Below are 16,121 nucleotides of genomic sequence, written 5' to 3'. Positions count from 1 at the left end.
CCCACAGCCCAGCTAGCTCCAGCACCCATGCTGGACTCCAAATCCCTCCTTGCTAACTTGTGCAAAGGACATCGCAAGTTTCCTTTGAAATGCACCATTTAATGCCTGCTTCTTGCAAATTGCCATTATGCCTACACAAGGTAAGTTTCGGGCGAAGAGGGCGAACCTTACATTTTGGGGAAAGCAAGCCGTATCCTGATTTGCAAGGAATAAAACAGGCTTTATTGTTTGTGTGAAGCCAAACCTTCTCCTTGAGGGTGGTGGTGGAGGAAAGACTGATAAAGGGTTTTTTCCTGCTAGACAAATAGTCATCAATTTGATCCAGAAAGTCCATGGCCTTCCTGCATGAGAAACAGCATAAAGGTTGCAAATATAGTAAGAATTCCAGAAGGGCCACAGGGGCTTTTCTAAATATCAAAATGCAAGTGGAACTGACACTTTGAAGCAGGGTCAGCAAACTTTTTCAGCAGGGGGCCAGTCCACTGTCCCTCAGACCTTGTGGGGGGCCGGACTATATTTTGAAAAATAATAATAAATGCACCAATTCCTATGCCCCACAAATAACCCAGAGATGCATTTTAAATAAAAGGACACATTCTGCTCATGTAAAAACACCTGGCAGGCCCCACAAATAAGCCCGAGATGCATATTAAATAAAAGGACACATTCTACTCATGTAAAAACATGCTGATAGCCGGACCATCCGAGGGCCGGATTGAGAAGGCGATTGGGCTGGCTCCGGCCCCCGGGCCTTAGTCTGCCTACCCATGCTTTGAAGCATCAGTATGGACCACCTCAAAGGCAGACCTCATAAAAACTTGCATGCCCACCACCACCTGTCTTCTCTGCACCCGCTTTAAGTTTCTGCTTGGAAAAATTGTGAGCTAGAGACGTGCTGCTTTAATGAAGGAGGCCAAACAAAGCCCTTTGATGCATTTGGGCTGCTTCTTTTTCTCCAGGTTGCTGCAGAAGCCGCCATGGCCCAGACCGTCCTTCTGAGTGTCGCCCTTCTGAGTGTCGTCCTCTCCTTCCATGGCGCCTTGGGCATCAGCGGCTGCAGAGTCACTCAAACCGGGCTGGAAAACTGTAAGTGAAGCTGCCCTTACTGCAGATGTGCCGCTTAAAATCCCCAAGCCAACCATTTATTTATTTTGCAGAAAACCCCCAGGCTTGGTGTGTTTCTCGGATGCAACAACAACCCATACGAACAGGTTCCAGACATGGTTCCTTGCCATGCCTCCCCTCCCTCAGAGAACAAGGGGAACTGTAGTCTTGCGAGGGCGCAGAGAGTTCCTGGGCCTCCACCTTTCCTTGTGCACCACCAGCTACGACCTTTAAGGCATTCTGAAGCTGTGTGGCATCTGTAGGGTTGTGGTTGGCATCTGTCTGTCTTCAGAGACATTGGAGTGTGAAGTCCAACTGCTGCATTAGCAGCACCAAAGCGACCTCTGGGGCACAAGACTGGGCAGTGTGTTTGGAGGTCCTGAGATGCCCAGAGGCCCCACTGATGTGGTCCAGAGGAAAGCAGAGCCTTTTCTTCTCCCAAAGATGCCCTGCAAGGCAGTGGAGGTTTAGGGTGACCGTTTTCCTTCTCCTAGATGGGTTCCCTTCCCAGGTGGGCAAGGCTCAGCCAGGCGTTCCAACTTCCAGATACCTGCTGAAAACTTTTGCAATTATTCCACCAGGCTTGAGCAGGCAATTAAGAACGGCATCTTTCTGTAAGAGCTAGCTGACCTCTGATTATAATTTTTTTATACAGCTTTATATACAAGTGAAACATGGAAAATTAGAATATCGTGGAAAAGTTCATTAATTTCAGAAATTCAACTGAAAAGGTGAAACTAATATATGAGATAGACTCATGACACGCAACGCGAGATATGTCAAGCCTTTATTTGTTATAATTGTGATGATCATGGTGTACAGCTGATGAAAACCTCAAATAAACAATCTCAGAAAATTAGAATATTAAATGAAATCAGCAAAACAAGGATTGCAAATAGCTGTACACCACAGCAAATAAAGGCTTGACATATCTCGCTTTGCATGTCATGAGTCTACCTCATATATTACCGTAGTTTCACCTTTTCTCACAGCCACGACTTTCCTAATGCTGAAGGTGGAAGACTGCTGGCTTGCACCAACCCTGCCTTGTTCCAGGGCATTGAAGAACCTGGTCCTTGCCTCTCCCTTCTTCAATAATCTCCTGTTTGTGTTGTCTTTACAGATTGCCTTTCCACAAAAGATCACTGGGCACAATACCTGCAAGGTCCTATCCAGCAGCTCCCTGGCCCCGCCCTTCCTGGCCTGGTTGGGTGAGTAACTAATGACCTGCCAGGAAGTCATTAGTTTAGATGCTTTTATGGGAGACAAGCTCCCCTCTCCATGTTGCTCCGGGTTCTTTTTTCTCTTGGAATTCTGAAAGCCAAGACCCAAGTTTGGGGCAAGAGTTCTTTGGTGAGAAGACCACCCCCCGCCCGACCCCAGCAGAGATGTAGCATGGCAAAACACGCAGCAAAGAGAAGTGTAGAAATATAGGCTGTGAAACCTTTCTAATGTGTCCTTCTGGTGAGTCGCACAACGTCCCCTTTTAAAAGCTTTCCCCAAGCTATCCCACTTCCCTAGCACAGAGAGAGGCCACATGTCCCGTAAGTCATAAAGTGCTTTACTTACAAACTGTCCAAAGGTCAGGTTCATGTGCTTTTCCATACAGCAGTCAGAAAAGATGCACAGGCAGTTTAAAATGTTGCTTAGTTATAAAAGGTAAAAGTAGAGGAGAGAAAAGCTAGTTTCAGACTCCATTCTTTCTGAAACAAAAGAGGCTGGTTAAAGCCATGCGACTGGAGCAAACAGCTCAGACCTCCTCACATGCTGAAATCCACACATTTCGTCTAAATCGGTGGTCCCCATACTTTTTGGGGCTACTGCCCATCCCCACTGCCCCTTGCCTTACCCTCTAGAAAACCTTATTCAGAATGGTGGTTTGCATGACCTACTGAGAAGAACAACACAGTGAAATTCAAAACTGTCATGATGACTTGTACATTTATTCAAAATCCAAATGAAGCTGTTCAATCAAATGGATGAATGTTATCCAGTGATGCCAGATTTTCAAAGTCTGATTAGTCTTTTGCAACTCCAGCGCCCCCCCCCCAACACCTCCTTGCCTCTTAGCGCCCCACCCTGGGTAATCCCACTGCCCCCTGGTGGCAGTCCCTCTCCTAGCATCTATACATATCCGTACAAAGACTATGGTCCCAGAATTGATTATTGATGGATGCCAGTGGAGTCTCTTAAGAAGAGAGACCGAAGAAAAGGGAAATACCAGGAGAATCCAGTCTGCCTTAAAGCATCTTGGATTACTGAAACTTCAAGGCTAGAGCTGGCCTATCAAAGCTTCCCTTTTAAGCTGCAAAGGAATGGCACTCTGCTGAACTCACAAATGTGAGCATGGAAGGATAATATCCAATAAATAGATCCTCTCCTAGCATCTATAAACATTGTTACAAGTAATGCCCACTTGGGAACCATTGGTCTCTAAAACAGTGGCTGTCACCCACCTGAATAGAACTTTGCAAATTAATCAGATGCTTAATAATAATAATAATAATAATAATAATAATAATAATAATAATTTATTATTTATACCCCGCCCATCTGGCTGGGTTTCCCCAGCCACTCTGGGTGGCTTCCAACAGAATATTAAAATACAATAGTCTATTAAACATTAAAAGCTTCCCTAAACAGAGCTGCCTTCAGATGTCTTCTAAAAGTCTGGTAGTTGTTCTTCTCTTTGACATCTGGTGGGAGGGCATTCCACAGGGTGGGTGCCACCACCGAGATGGCCCTCTGCCTGGTTGCCTGCATCTCACAGCAAGGGAACCGCCAGAAGGCCCTCAGAGCTGGACCTCAGTGTCTGGGGAGAACGATGGGGGTGGAGACGCTCCTTCAGGTCTACTGGACTGAGGCCATTTAGGGCTTTAAAGGTCAGCACCAACACTTTGAATTGTGCCTGGAGACATACTGGGAGCCAATGTAGGTCTTTCAAGACCGGTGTTATGTGGTCTTGGCGGCCACTCCCAGTCACCAGTCTAGCTGCCGCATTCTGGATTAGTTGTTGTTTCCAGGTCACCTTCAAAGGTAGCCCCACATAGAGCGCATTGCAGTAATCCAAGTGAGAGATAACTAGAGCATGCACTACTCTGGCGAGACAGTCTGCGGGCAGGAAGCGTCTCAGCCTACGTACCAGATGGAGCTGATAAACAGCTGCCCTGGACACAGAATTGACCTGTGCCTCCATGGACAGCTGTGAGTCCAGAATGACTCCCAGGCTGCGCACCTGGTCCTTCAGGGGAACAGTTACCCCATTCGGGACCAGGGAGTCCTCCACACCTGCCCACCTCCTGTCACCCCAAAACAGTACTTCTGTCTTGTCAGGATTCATCCTCAATCTGTTAGCCGCCATCCATCCTCCAACCGCCTCCAGACACTCACAGGACCTTCACTGCCTTCACTGGTTCTGATTTGAAAGAGAGCTGCATGTAGATGTTGAAAAGCATGGGGGAGAGGACTGAACCCTGAGGCACCCCACAAGTGAGGGCCCAGGGGTCTGAACACTCATCCCCCACCACCACTTTCTGTACACGGCCCAGGAGGAAGAAGCGAAACCACCGTATAACAGTGCCCCCAGCTCCCAGCCCCTCTAGACGGTCCAGAAGGATGCTTTGGTTGATGGTGTCCAAAGCCGCTGAGAGATCCAGCAAAACTAGGAAACAGCTCTCACCTTTCTCCTTAGCCTGCCGGAGATCATCGACCAGTGCGACCAAGGCAGTTTCAGTCCCATGATGAGGCCTGAATCCCGACTGGAAGGGATCCAAATGGTCCGCTTCTTCCAGGTGTGCCTGGAATTGTTCAGCAACCACTCGCTCAGTCACCTTGCCCAAGAATGGAAGATTTGAGACTGGGCAATAGCTGGCCATCGTGGCCGCATCTAAAGATGTTTTTTTAAGAAGCGGTTTAATGACCGCCTCTTTCAGACGGTCTGAGAAGGCTCCCTCACAGAGAGAAGCATTCACCACCCTGCGAAGCCCATTGCCCAGCCCTTCTCTGCTAGCTTTTATAAGCCAGGATGGGCAAGGATCAAGGAGACAGGTGGTTGGTTTCACTCGCCCAAGCAGCCTGTCCACATCCTCGGAAGTAGCAGATTGGAATTGATCCCACACAACTTGACTAGACAGGACTCTAGCACTCTCCCGCCCTGGCCCTGCTCCCACAATGGAGTCTACCTCTTGCCGAATCTGAGCAACTTTATCTGCAAAAAACTTTGCAAAATCATTGCAGGAGATTATGTGGCCCATATCTCTTAATGAATTGCTTCAAAGGTGCATATATCTGCATGGGGGTAAAAAACCCAAGACCCCAATACTTGGGCAGTCTCCTTCCTTTTTTGCGTTTGATGGTCACACGCAGTTGCAGAGTAGTAAATGCTGACACACTGGAGCTTGCGATGACCACAGCCGGAAGATCCCTTGTCCGCAATGGAAATGGCTGGCAAAGGGTTGTGTCGCAAGGAGCGTGTTTGCCTTGGGTCGTGGAAACTTTGGCTGGCGCTGCTCAGCCCCCTCCTAACAGCTCCTTTTCCATTTCTGCAGCTGCCGTTTTGATCTCCTGAAGTGTGAACGTGTGAGCGTGGCTTTCAGGCCGCCCTATGGCGTGGACGTGGTTGTGTGCCTCAGGGTCCAGATCAAGTGCTCTTTGCTGTGAGTAAGATGCATCCCGGGTCGCTGGGCAGATTTGGGAGACCCTTCGTTGCCTAAAGTTGCAAAGACAAAACCGCAAAAGCCTTTGCGCCCGCTCTGCCCGGCTGCTCCCGCACGGCAGGACTCTCCCCTTGGCCGTGACCTCTTGCTGTTCCCGTGGCGCCTGCTGGGCATAAGGGGCCAGGCTGCTCTGGCTGGGTGGGAAAGGCAACCCCAGAGGTGAAAAGGGGCAAACCTGGCCTTTGCTCAGTAGGCAAGTGCAGGAACATCTCTACATGCCAAGATGAAATATGCAGGAGAATGAGTGAAAGGAATACATGGCCTGACTCGTGACACCCTCTGTCTTGCATTTAAGAGCGCTAAAGAAAAATCAGATGGGAGGGTGGCTCTCCAGATGATTTGTCATTTCACATCATCCCCTGACAGCATGGCTAAAGGCACATAGAAAGATCGGGAGCTGCTTTTTCCTGGTCATCTAACTGCATGCTGTCTACGCTCTGGATGGACCTTCATAATATGGCCATTTTTCTCTTCTTTCTCTTTCTCTTAAGGTCTTTCTTTTCTTTTCGTTCTTTCTTTCTGCCTTTGTTCTTTCCCCCCGATTAAGTAGCTGTTTTAATTCCGTATATTATAAAAAGATACTTTGCTGTGGGTTTGTATTTTTGTATATCTTTGAATAGGTATCTCTAGCTATATCTATCTATCTATCTATCTATCTATCATCTATCTATCTATCTATCTATCATCATCTATCTATCATCTATCTATCATTTATCTATCTATCTATCTATCTATGAAATATTGAGCAGAAGAGAAGGGAATAAAAAAATGTTTGAAGTTTCTCGCCTTTGTCTAGAGGAGCATTTCTAATGACATTTTCCTGGCTTTTGCATGCAAATGCAATGCCCTAAATCTGATTCTGCTCCATTACTGGTAGAAGTTCTCCAGTCTTATCTGAAGATGCCAAGATTTGAACCTGGGACCATTTGTGTTCAGAGCGCACGCCTGGCCACTGAGCCGTTCCTCGTCTAGGGTGGTGGGGGCAGCCATAGTGCTGCATCAGTGCCTGCCGTGCCCTTGAACCCCCAGCCCTCGTTTCAGCCTCGCCTCTCAAATCAGGGATGGATAGCAGCTGACCTTCCTCTCCTCTCTGCTTAGGATTCTACCGGCCACAGTGAGCGTCGCATTTTGTGCTACCGTCCGGCTGACGGTGGTACCTTTGGGGCTGAGCATCGGCACCTGCTCTTCGGAGTACGTGGAAGTCAAAGTAGACCAGCTGATCGAGTAGGTGACGCTCAACTTCCTTTCCTTGGCGGGGGGGCGGGACAGGCGGGGGTGGGTCAAGCGCCTCTCTTTCCCACAACAAGGGGGAAAGCCCTGAGCCGTCAAAGGTGTGTGAGATTCCAGGCAGGTCTATCACCAGATCTAGGAAAGCAGCATGTTCCACTGTGGAAGGAGTTGTGGGTCCAGAAGTGGCCTCCACAGTCACTTATGGGCTCACTGGTCAAACCGTGTTTATGGAAGACAGTCTTCCTCGGCTACGAGGCATCGCCCAAGAAGAGAGACCCGGAAAGGCAAAGGGCTACAGCTTCCATGCAGGGGTGGAGTGCATGAAAATGCTGCCCAGGTGGGGTCTGCAAGGTGCCCCCCCAGGGGTGTGGTGCGGAGGGAGCACACTGCTGCAATGGGGCAGGGGCTCACTCCTGCACCCCATTCCTGGAGAGGGTGCAGCAGTATTGCAACCCAACCATACCCACTTTCTGCAAGAGCTGCTGGGCCGGCCGCGAGGAAGCAGGATCTGATCTTCAACCTCCATGCTCTCCAGCACCCTCCCCCCCCCCCCGCCGGGCAGGGCACAAGGGGGATCTCTGCCGGGGGGCTGGTTCAATTGCAGTTATGGGAAGCGATGCATAAATGAAATGAGTAATAGCAACAGAATATGAAGAAGGGAAAGAGGAGCAGGATTCCAAAGAACTTAATTCCTGCTTTTTTTTTCTTGTAGTTTGCAGCTGCCAGCAGTGGCGAAAATCCTGGCCTCTGTGCTGGATCCTGTGGTAGGTCTCACAGAGCATTTTATTTTTCCTCTGCTAGCAGCCCCACATCAACAAAGAGGTTCCAAAAAGCATGAAGCAAATTCAGTTGATGGGAGGCCTCTGCCTCTGCAATGCTCTCTTCAGGGGAATCTGGTGTCTCTTCTGCATCTATGCTTTCTTGTTGTTGTTGTTTAGTCATTTAGTTGTGTCCGACTCTTTGTGACCCCCTGGACCAGAGCATTCAGTCTGAGAAAATTTCCTGGCTCTGTCATGAGTTCCTTATTTAGCCTCTGAGAAACCACTAATTCTCAGCCTCAGTTTCCCTTTTCTAAAATGGGAATAATAATGAGCTATCTCACAGGGTTATTGTGAGAGTGAACATGGTAGTGGACATTTTTTTTTAAAAGAAAGTATTAGACACATTTGCAAAGGATATGCCTATCAGTGCCTGTTAGCCACTGGAGGAGAGGCAGATGGTGACTGAAGAGAAGGCATTCTTTGTTCTGGCCCTCTGCTTGTGTTGTTGTTGTTGTTTAGTTGTTTAGTCGTGTCCGACTCTTTGTGACCCCATGGACTAGAGCACGACAGGCACTCCTGTATTCCACTGCCTCCCACAGTTTGGTCAAACTCATGTTAGCAGCTTCGAGAACACTGTCCAACCATCTCGTCCTCCGTCGTCCCCTTCTCCTTGTGCCCTCCATCTTTCCCCACATCAGGGTCTTTTCCAGGGAGTCTTCTCTTCTCATGAGGGGGCAAAGTCTTGGAGCCTCAGCTTCAGGATCTGTCCTCCCAGTGAGCACTCAGGGCTGATTTGCTTCGGAATGGAGAGGTTTGATCTTCTTACAGTCCATGGGACTCTCAAGAGTCGCCTCCAGCACCAGACTTCAAAAGCATCAATTCTTTCAATTTATTTTGAAGAAGTTTACTCACATTTCAGTTCACGATTTGATCCCTGAAAGGCAGGCTTTAGCTGATAGTTACATAACAACCTGTGAGTTCGTCTCACATGGAGATTGAGCTCCTGTGCTGCTGGCTGACAGCCAGCAGACAGCAAAATTACATTAAGAGAACAAAATGGCCGCAGGAGAGCAGCACTGCAGTAAGAGATCAGCAAGCAAGAGAGCAGGTGAATGTGTGCGAGAGAGAAAGCTTAAAATGGCTGCGTGATTCGGCTCTTTTATGGAGTCAGCCAGGGCTGTGCCCATCTCCCAGGTCACATGCAGAGGGAGGACACTCCAGACCAGTGGAACAGGAAGTTTGACTGGCTGGACGATCATCCCCTGTATGTCCACTCTAGCAATACAGGTAATGTTGTACTTGACTGCTCCAGTGGATCACATCCCACATCTAGGAGGTCCCCAAAAGGGTACATGAAGGCACCTGCTTGATCTCAAGTGGCAGGGAGTTCCAAGGTTCTGACCCACTGGACCTTCTCTTTTTCTGCAGGTCTGTGGCCAAGCCCCGAACATAATGACGCGACTGAACATCGTCCTTGGCTTGCAACTTTGTAAGCGCTAATGGGGTGCACCACTCGTTTACTTAAAAGACTTACGAGTCGCTTTGATATTTTTAAAAAATCCCAAAGTGCTATGCAAAAGATTAGAATGTCTACAACAGGCACAATAAGATGATATTTAGCCAGTGTAAGGTAAAACTCTACGCCTTCACAGTAACCCAGTGATGGCCAGAGTTGGCCACTGCAGAAACCAATAACGTAGCTGAACTCTTCTCTGAAAATGAACGCAAATGGGTTTTGGCCAACGCGGAGGACACAAAACGGCATTAGGAATGAGGTCACCAGGGAGGAGGCTAAAGCTGATGGTTTGAGGGTCCAAAATGAGGTCTAGCATTAAATAGGTCTTTGGTTCCCAGCCCTGGGATTCTCCTTTTTCTGTTTTTGAAGTAGAGGTTTTAAGAGGAAAAAGTTTCATTTGGATTTTTGGGGTGGGGTGAAAGTCCCTATTCTTCAGAACTCCCTGCCGATCATGTACTTCTAGCCCAGAGGTTGGTCCCGCCTCTCCCCCCCCCCCTTTAGTCTCAGTGCTGTCCCTTGCAGAACTCAGCAGGGGGCAAGATGGAGACCAGACTGTGTGGCCTCTGCCTGATATTGCTTCTCTGGCGCCACCTACTGCCTGACTCCCTGCCTCCTGCCCCATCAGTCCCAAGAGCTGCCAGCCATCCCTGCTTCGGCTTTTGTTCTGTTGTGCTTTGTGGTCCAGCTTTGGAAAACTCCCAATCTTTCTCCCCCAGCGCCAACGCCGTTCTTCACAGGCTGCCAGTACATCTGCACAAGGCCCTATCCGCCTCAAATCAATTCCGGCTACTTGGATTTCCCTTTTGTGGTGAGTAGAGGCTTGTGACAGGCTCAGAGGGGGTCAGTCTGAATGATGGACACAGGGAGGGAGGGCTAGAATTAGGGCCGGGTGATATCTCAAGATTGTGATATATCACCAGCGAAACATTGCGATATACTGATAATCACTCTGCCTGAAATAAGGATCAAGCTACGTACAGGCATACGTGGGTGGCGCTGTGGGTTAAACCACAGAGCCTAGGACTTGCCGATTGGAAGGTTGGTGGTTCGAATCCCCGCAATGGGGTGAGCTCCCGTTGCTGGGTCCCGGCTCCTGCCGACCTAGCAGTTCGAAAGCACGTCAAAGTGCAAGTAGATAAATAGGTACCACTCCGGCGGGAAGGTAAATGGCGTTTCCGTGCAATGCTCTGGTTCACCAGAAGTGGTTTAGTCATGCTGGCCACCTGACCTGGAAGCTGTACATCGGCTCCCTCAGCCAGTAAAGCGTGATGAGCACTGCAACCCCAGAGTCGGCCACGACTAGACCTAATGGTCAGGGGTCCCTTTACCTTTTATGTACAGGCATCGGCTGGCTTCACAGTTTTCCCCGCATCGTGATTTTTGGATAGCGCACACAGATTCACAATATATTGGCAGGTCAGAAATTACGAAACCAATATCACAATATAGACTTCAAACCAGTTTGGGATGATACATCACCCTGAGCTAACACACATCATGATTCACAATAAACTGCCAGGCCAGAAATTATGGAACCGACATCATGATATGGACTTCAAACCGGTTTTGGATTATAGATTGATATATCGCCCAGCCCTAGTTAGAACCAGAGGATTCTATTGCGGAACTAGTCTTTGCGGGACAAGGACCTTTGCTGCCAATCAATCGTCCCCAAAGCATCCCGAAAGAATGAGCCAGGTTGGGAGAGCCACAACTAATGCTGTGAGCCACTCCATCTTGGACTCATATAAGTGAAAATAAAGCCATAAAGCCACTGAACTTCGCTCCAAGGAAACTGAACCCGGGCAAGCATTGCAGGGATGACCTTTGGGTTCCCTTCCAATGCCACAATTCTATGATTCTATGAAGCACCTGGAACCCCCTGGAGTCTCTTCCCACGAGGAGATTGGGGTGGCGCATACCAATATAATAGGGTCACCTCCTTGCTGCTGCAGAGGCTGGAACTGTCTTGCTCATAGAATTGTAGGGGAAGGGACCCCAAGGCATAGCTTGGGGGGCGCCAGGGGGACCATGGCCCCGGGGACAAATTTCTGAGGGGGTGCCCATGACAGGATTCCTCATTGAGGCCAGAGTTGCGGGGCTGCAAGCTGTGCCCAGGCTGGACCTTCATGGCTGGAGCGACGTGTTGGCCTCCTTCTTGTGGCTGGTCCTGCCCACCCCGCCCCTGGGTCGGCTGAGAGGGTGGGAGCAGGAGGGTGCCCCCCCCACCGCTGCTGTAGCCCCCATCTCCCAGGTTGGGGCGATTTGCAAGAGAGACTCCCTTGATTAGGCGCTGGCCGGTGAAAGGACTGACTAGTCCACCGGGGGCTGCAACACCTGCCCCATCCCGGGTGCCAGCAACCCACGCTATGCCCCTGCCACAAGGGTTATCTAGTTCAACCGGCTGCAGCGCAGGAGTCTCAGCTTGCTGCTCTCTGGGCTGGCAGTTCCTTTAGCAGTTGGCGCTCTGACCTTCCCACCTGCTTTCTGAACGGCCGCTGGACCTGCCTTGGGTCATTTTCCAGCCAGTGGCTTTCCTGTTGCCTCCAGATCTTATGTTCGGGCGCAGGCTGACTCACGGCGACTGTGCTGGTCCCGTGGGTTACCCAAGAGGCGAGGTCCAAGTCCGGCCCATGGTCAGAGGTGCAACGTGGAAGCAGTCCGTAGTAGCTGGAGCTGGGTGCAGGGCAGGGAGTCAGGTGAAGTCAGGAACAGGCATGCAAGCCGGGAGCCAGGGTGGGTCAGGAGCTCAGACACAAAGCAGGACAGGGTTCAGGCAGGAACTAGCAACCAACATTGTTGCTCCCACAACTTGGGACTGGGGCTGGCCGGCTTTTATCTGTCCCGAGGCACAGGGCGGCCCCGATCCTCAGGTGACTCACCTCTCCTGGCCTGGAGGCGAGCACTCCTCCTGCAGGAACTTAGTTCCCTCCGCCTCTCTGCCCTGAGCCTCTGCAGCTCAGGAGAGGCTGGAGGGTTACCAGACCCAGAGGCAACCTCAGCTTCCCCTGACAGGGCTGAGAGAGGAGCACCTGCAGGCAATGGGTCCTCCATCACCTCAGGAGCCAGAGCAGGCTCAGTTGATGCCTGCACCAGAGGATCCAGCACAGGTGAGGGCCCTTCAGGCTCATGCCCCAGCCCCGGCTCAGCTGGTTCTGGAGGCGGGGAATCCTGTGCAGGCTGGGATCCCTCAGGTTCAGCCTTCAAGTCCGAATCCCAGGCCATCACAGCGACTGCAGTTGGCTCCCACTGAATTTCCCCCCTCTTGTTCTCCTTGCAGCCTCAAATGATCTGCGGAGGAGCTGTGGTTCCGTGGCCCACCTATCCCATCAACTACCCGCCAGCCACCCTTGTTCCTGACGGACACATCTGTTATTTTTTGAACGAAGCTGACATTGACAACACCTTTTCAACTTTGAGGGCAAGAGAATTATTCAACCTTGAGCTCACCCAGGTGAGTTCTGCACAATGAGGGCCCTTTCCCTGGGCAATTGACAACAAGCTGGAGGCAGTGGGCGCCAATTTTTTTTTTGGGGGGGAGCCCACTGCCCCCTTGATTCCATAATCTCACCCCCAGTGCCCCCTAACCTCAAAATAAATTAAAAAAAATTAAAAAATTGTCCAGTAGCACCTTAGAGACCAACTCAGTTTGTTCTGGGAATAAGTTTTTGTGTGCATGCACGCTTCTTCAGATACACTGAAACAGAAGTCACCAGACCCTTATATATAGTGGGAGGGTGGGAGGGGTTTTTCTCAGGAGGGTAGTAGGAGATGGGTGATTGACGCAATTGACTCAGTTTGACTTCTCCAATGGATTACATCCCACACAAACACTCTCCGCTTTTCACATCTGGATCTCAAAGCAGATGTGTGTGTTTTTTTAGAAAAATGGGGAAATCTACAGAAAGGAACAGCTACAATTAAAACCCCACATTTTAAAAACCCCAGAACAATTAGCCAGGATCTCCTTAGGGCAGTAGTACACTTGCCATTAGGGATGCGGGTGGCGCTGTGGGTAAACAAGCTGGAGGCAGTGGGTGCCAATTTCGGGGGGGGGGCACTGCCCCCTTGATTCCATAAGCTCACCCCCAGTGCCCCCTAACCTTACCCTATTTTAAAAAAAGCATCATTCAGAGCAGCGGTTTGCACAACCTGCAAAGGAAGAGAATAACACAATAAAATCCAAACCAGTAACAATTAATTGCACATTTATCCACAATCCAATTTATTTGTTCGTTTAGCTTAATTAATGCAGCCGAGGTGATCAACTTGATCCAGGGCTACCAGCTTTTCAAAGTCTGGAAGTCATTGACACCTCCAGTGCCCTTTTGCCCCTTTGCCTCTTAGTCCTCCCCCCAAACTCTAATGCCCCCCAAGTTGCTCCACCACCTTTAGGAAGCACTGAATCAGAGGGTCAACACCAGAAATATTTTTGCCCCGCTCAGTGAAATATGAAGCCTGTGCAAAGATGGCAGCTTGATCTGATTCAGCTGAAGCCCTGGGATTCAGAGCTTCAGGGGCCAGTTTGTTCATCTGGGCCATTAATATTCTGCTTAATACTGCTTAAAGTAAGGATAGTAGGAAAGGCTATATTGATTAATGTATTGATTCTTCCTTCCCCTCAATATAGCAAGAAACTAGTTTGCAGATTTGTTTGAATTTCTTTAGTTAAGTGAAATATACTTGGAGTCAAGAGTGGATTTCATGCTCTTTATTCAGCTCATAGTTGTGAGGAGGAATGGAATGAATGTCTGCTTTATATACATTATTTACACAATGGGCCCCACGTGATTGGCTAATTCTGGGATTCTCCTGTAGGCCAATCAGGTTGCAGATTCACTTCCACCTGGAGCTGGATTGGGTGGCTCCTGTGAACCAATCAGACTGCTGCATTCTGAATTCTATTGTTCTAGGACCAATCAGACTGCTGCATTTTGGATCCTATTCAGCTCAGTACATAACATTAAGTAATACAATTTGGCTTGCCCAGAGGGATTATTCCTGGTGTCACACTTCTTCAGATACACTGAAACAGAAGTCACCAGACCCTTATATATAGTGGGAGGGTGGGGTGGAGTTTTTCTCAGGAGGGTAGTGGGAGATGGGTGATTGACTCAATGGGTATGGTAAACCTGTTGACGACTGTTAGCGACTGCAATTAGTCCTACAGGAAAAAGCAAGGGATAGTATGCAGATGACCTCACCCTCCCACTATATATAAGGGTCTGGTGACTTCTGTTTCAGTGTATCTGAAGAAGTGTGCATGCACGTGAAAGCTTATTCCCAGAAAAAACTTTGTTGGTCTCTAAGGTGCTACTGTAGAATTTTTAAATTTATTTTGAAGATGTTTACTCACATTTCAGTTCACGATATGATCCCTGAAAGGCAGGCTTTAGCTAGTACAGTCATACCTCGGGTTGAAATAGCTTTTGGATAAGTATTTTCGGGTTGTGCGCTGCGGGGACCCAGAAATAACGGAGCGCATTACTTCCGGGTTTCGCCGCTCACGCATGCGCAGACTGTCAAAATGACATCATGCACATGTGCAGAAGTGGCGAATCATGACCCACGTGCGCGCAGATGCACAGACGCAGGTTGCGTTCGCTTCTGGATGCGAACGGGGCTCCAGAACGGATCCTGTTCGCATCCAGAGGTACCACTGTAGTTACATAACAATCTGTGAGTTCGTCTCACATGTAGATTGAGCTCGTGTGCTGCTGGCTGAGAGCCAGCAGACAGTGAAATTACATTAAGAGAACAAAATGGCCGCAGGAGAGCAGCACTGCAGTAAGAGATCAGCAGGCAAGAGAGCAGGTGAATGTGTGTGAGAGAGAAAGCTTAAGATGGCTGCGTGACTTGGCTCTTTTATGGGTTACATCCCCCTGTCTGTGTCCACTCTAGGGATTGTTGAATTTGACTGCTCCAATGGATTACATCCCACACAAACACTCTTGCTTTTCACATCTGGATCTCAAAGCAGATGTTATTTTTTTAGAAATGGGGGAATATACAGAAAGGAATGTGCGTGTGAATATAAATCCTACGTCCAGCAAGCTTCCCAGCGCAGCTCTGTATCCCTGGAAGCTCTGAGCTGGCCTAGCAGGATAGCAGAGTAGCAACAGCGGTCCTGAGTCCATGTGAGAAAGGGATAAATCAGGTCCAAAGACAGATTGGTTCTAATAATAATAATAATAATAATAATAATAATAATAATAATAATTTATTATTTCTACCCCGCCCATCTGGCTGGGCCTCCCCAGCCACTCTGGGTGGCTTCCATAAAAACCAAAAATACAGTAAAATATCACACATTAAAAACTTCCCTGAACAGGGCTGCCTTAAGATGTCTTCTGAATGTCAGGTAGTTGTTTATCACTTTGACATCTGCTGGAAGGGCGTTCCACAGGGCGGGCGCCACTACCGAGAAGGCCCTCTGCTTGGTTCACTGTAGCTTTGCTTCTCGCAATGAGGGAACCGCCAGAAGGCCCTCGGCGCTGGACCTCAGTGTCCAGGCAGAACAATGCGGGTGGAAATGCTCCTTCAGGTATACTGGACCGAGGCCGTTTAGGGCTTTCAAGGTCAGCACCAGCACTTTGAATTGTGCTCGGAAACATACTGGGAGCCAATGTAGATCTTTCAAGACCGGTGTTATATGGTCTCGGCGGCCGCTCCCAGTCACCAGTCTAGCTGCCGCATTCTGGATTAGTTGTAGTTTCCGAGTCACCTTCAAAGGTAGCCCCACGTAGAGTGCATTGCAGTAGTCCAAGCGGGAGATAACCAGAGCATGCACCACTC

The 16,121-nt window shown here is 49.3% G+C and overlaps 1 protein-coding gene across 1 annotated transcript in view; it reads left to right on the top strand.

Annotated features, from left to right (window-relative positions):
- LOC307219165 (uncharacterized protein) overlaps positions 1-16,121 on the top strand; it is a 28,974-nt gene that overhangs the window by 3,927 nt on the left and 8,926 nt on the right. Inside the window, exons 2-9 of the mRNA XM_079982167.1 lie at positions 960-1,086; positions 2,228-2,315; positions 5,652-5,759; positions 6,918-7,043; positions 7,762-7,813; positions 9,239-9,299; positions 10,043-10,134; positions 12,607-12,780. Coding sequence (XP_079838293.1) covers positions 978-1,086; positions 2,228-2,315; positions 5,652-5,759; positions 6,918-7,043; positions 7,762-7,813; positions 9,239-9,299; positions 10,043-10,134; positions 12,607-12,780 — 810 coding nt within the window. The 5' untranslated portion in view covers positions 960-977. The remainder of the gene's footprint in view (positions 1-959; positions 1,087-2,227; positions 2,316-5,651; positions 5,760-6,917; positions 7,044-7,761; positions 7,814-9,238; positions 9,300-10,042; positions 10,135-12,606; positions 12,781-16,121) is intronic.

Source organism: Podarcis cretensis, assembly GCF_951804945.1.
Source record: "Podarcis cretensis genome assembly, chromosome: 6".
Lineage (NCBI taxonomy): Eukaryota > Metazoa > Chordata > Lepidosauria > Squamata > Lacertidae > Podarcis > Podarcis cretensis.
The sequence above is the reverse complement of the archived record's forward strand: the minus strand, read 5'-3'. Positions and strand labels throughout refer to the sequence as shown.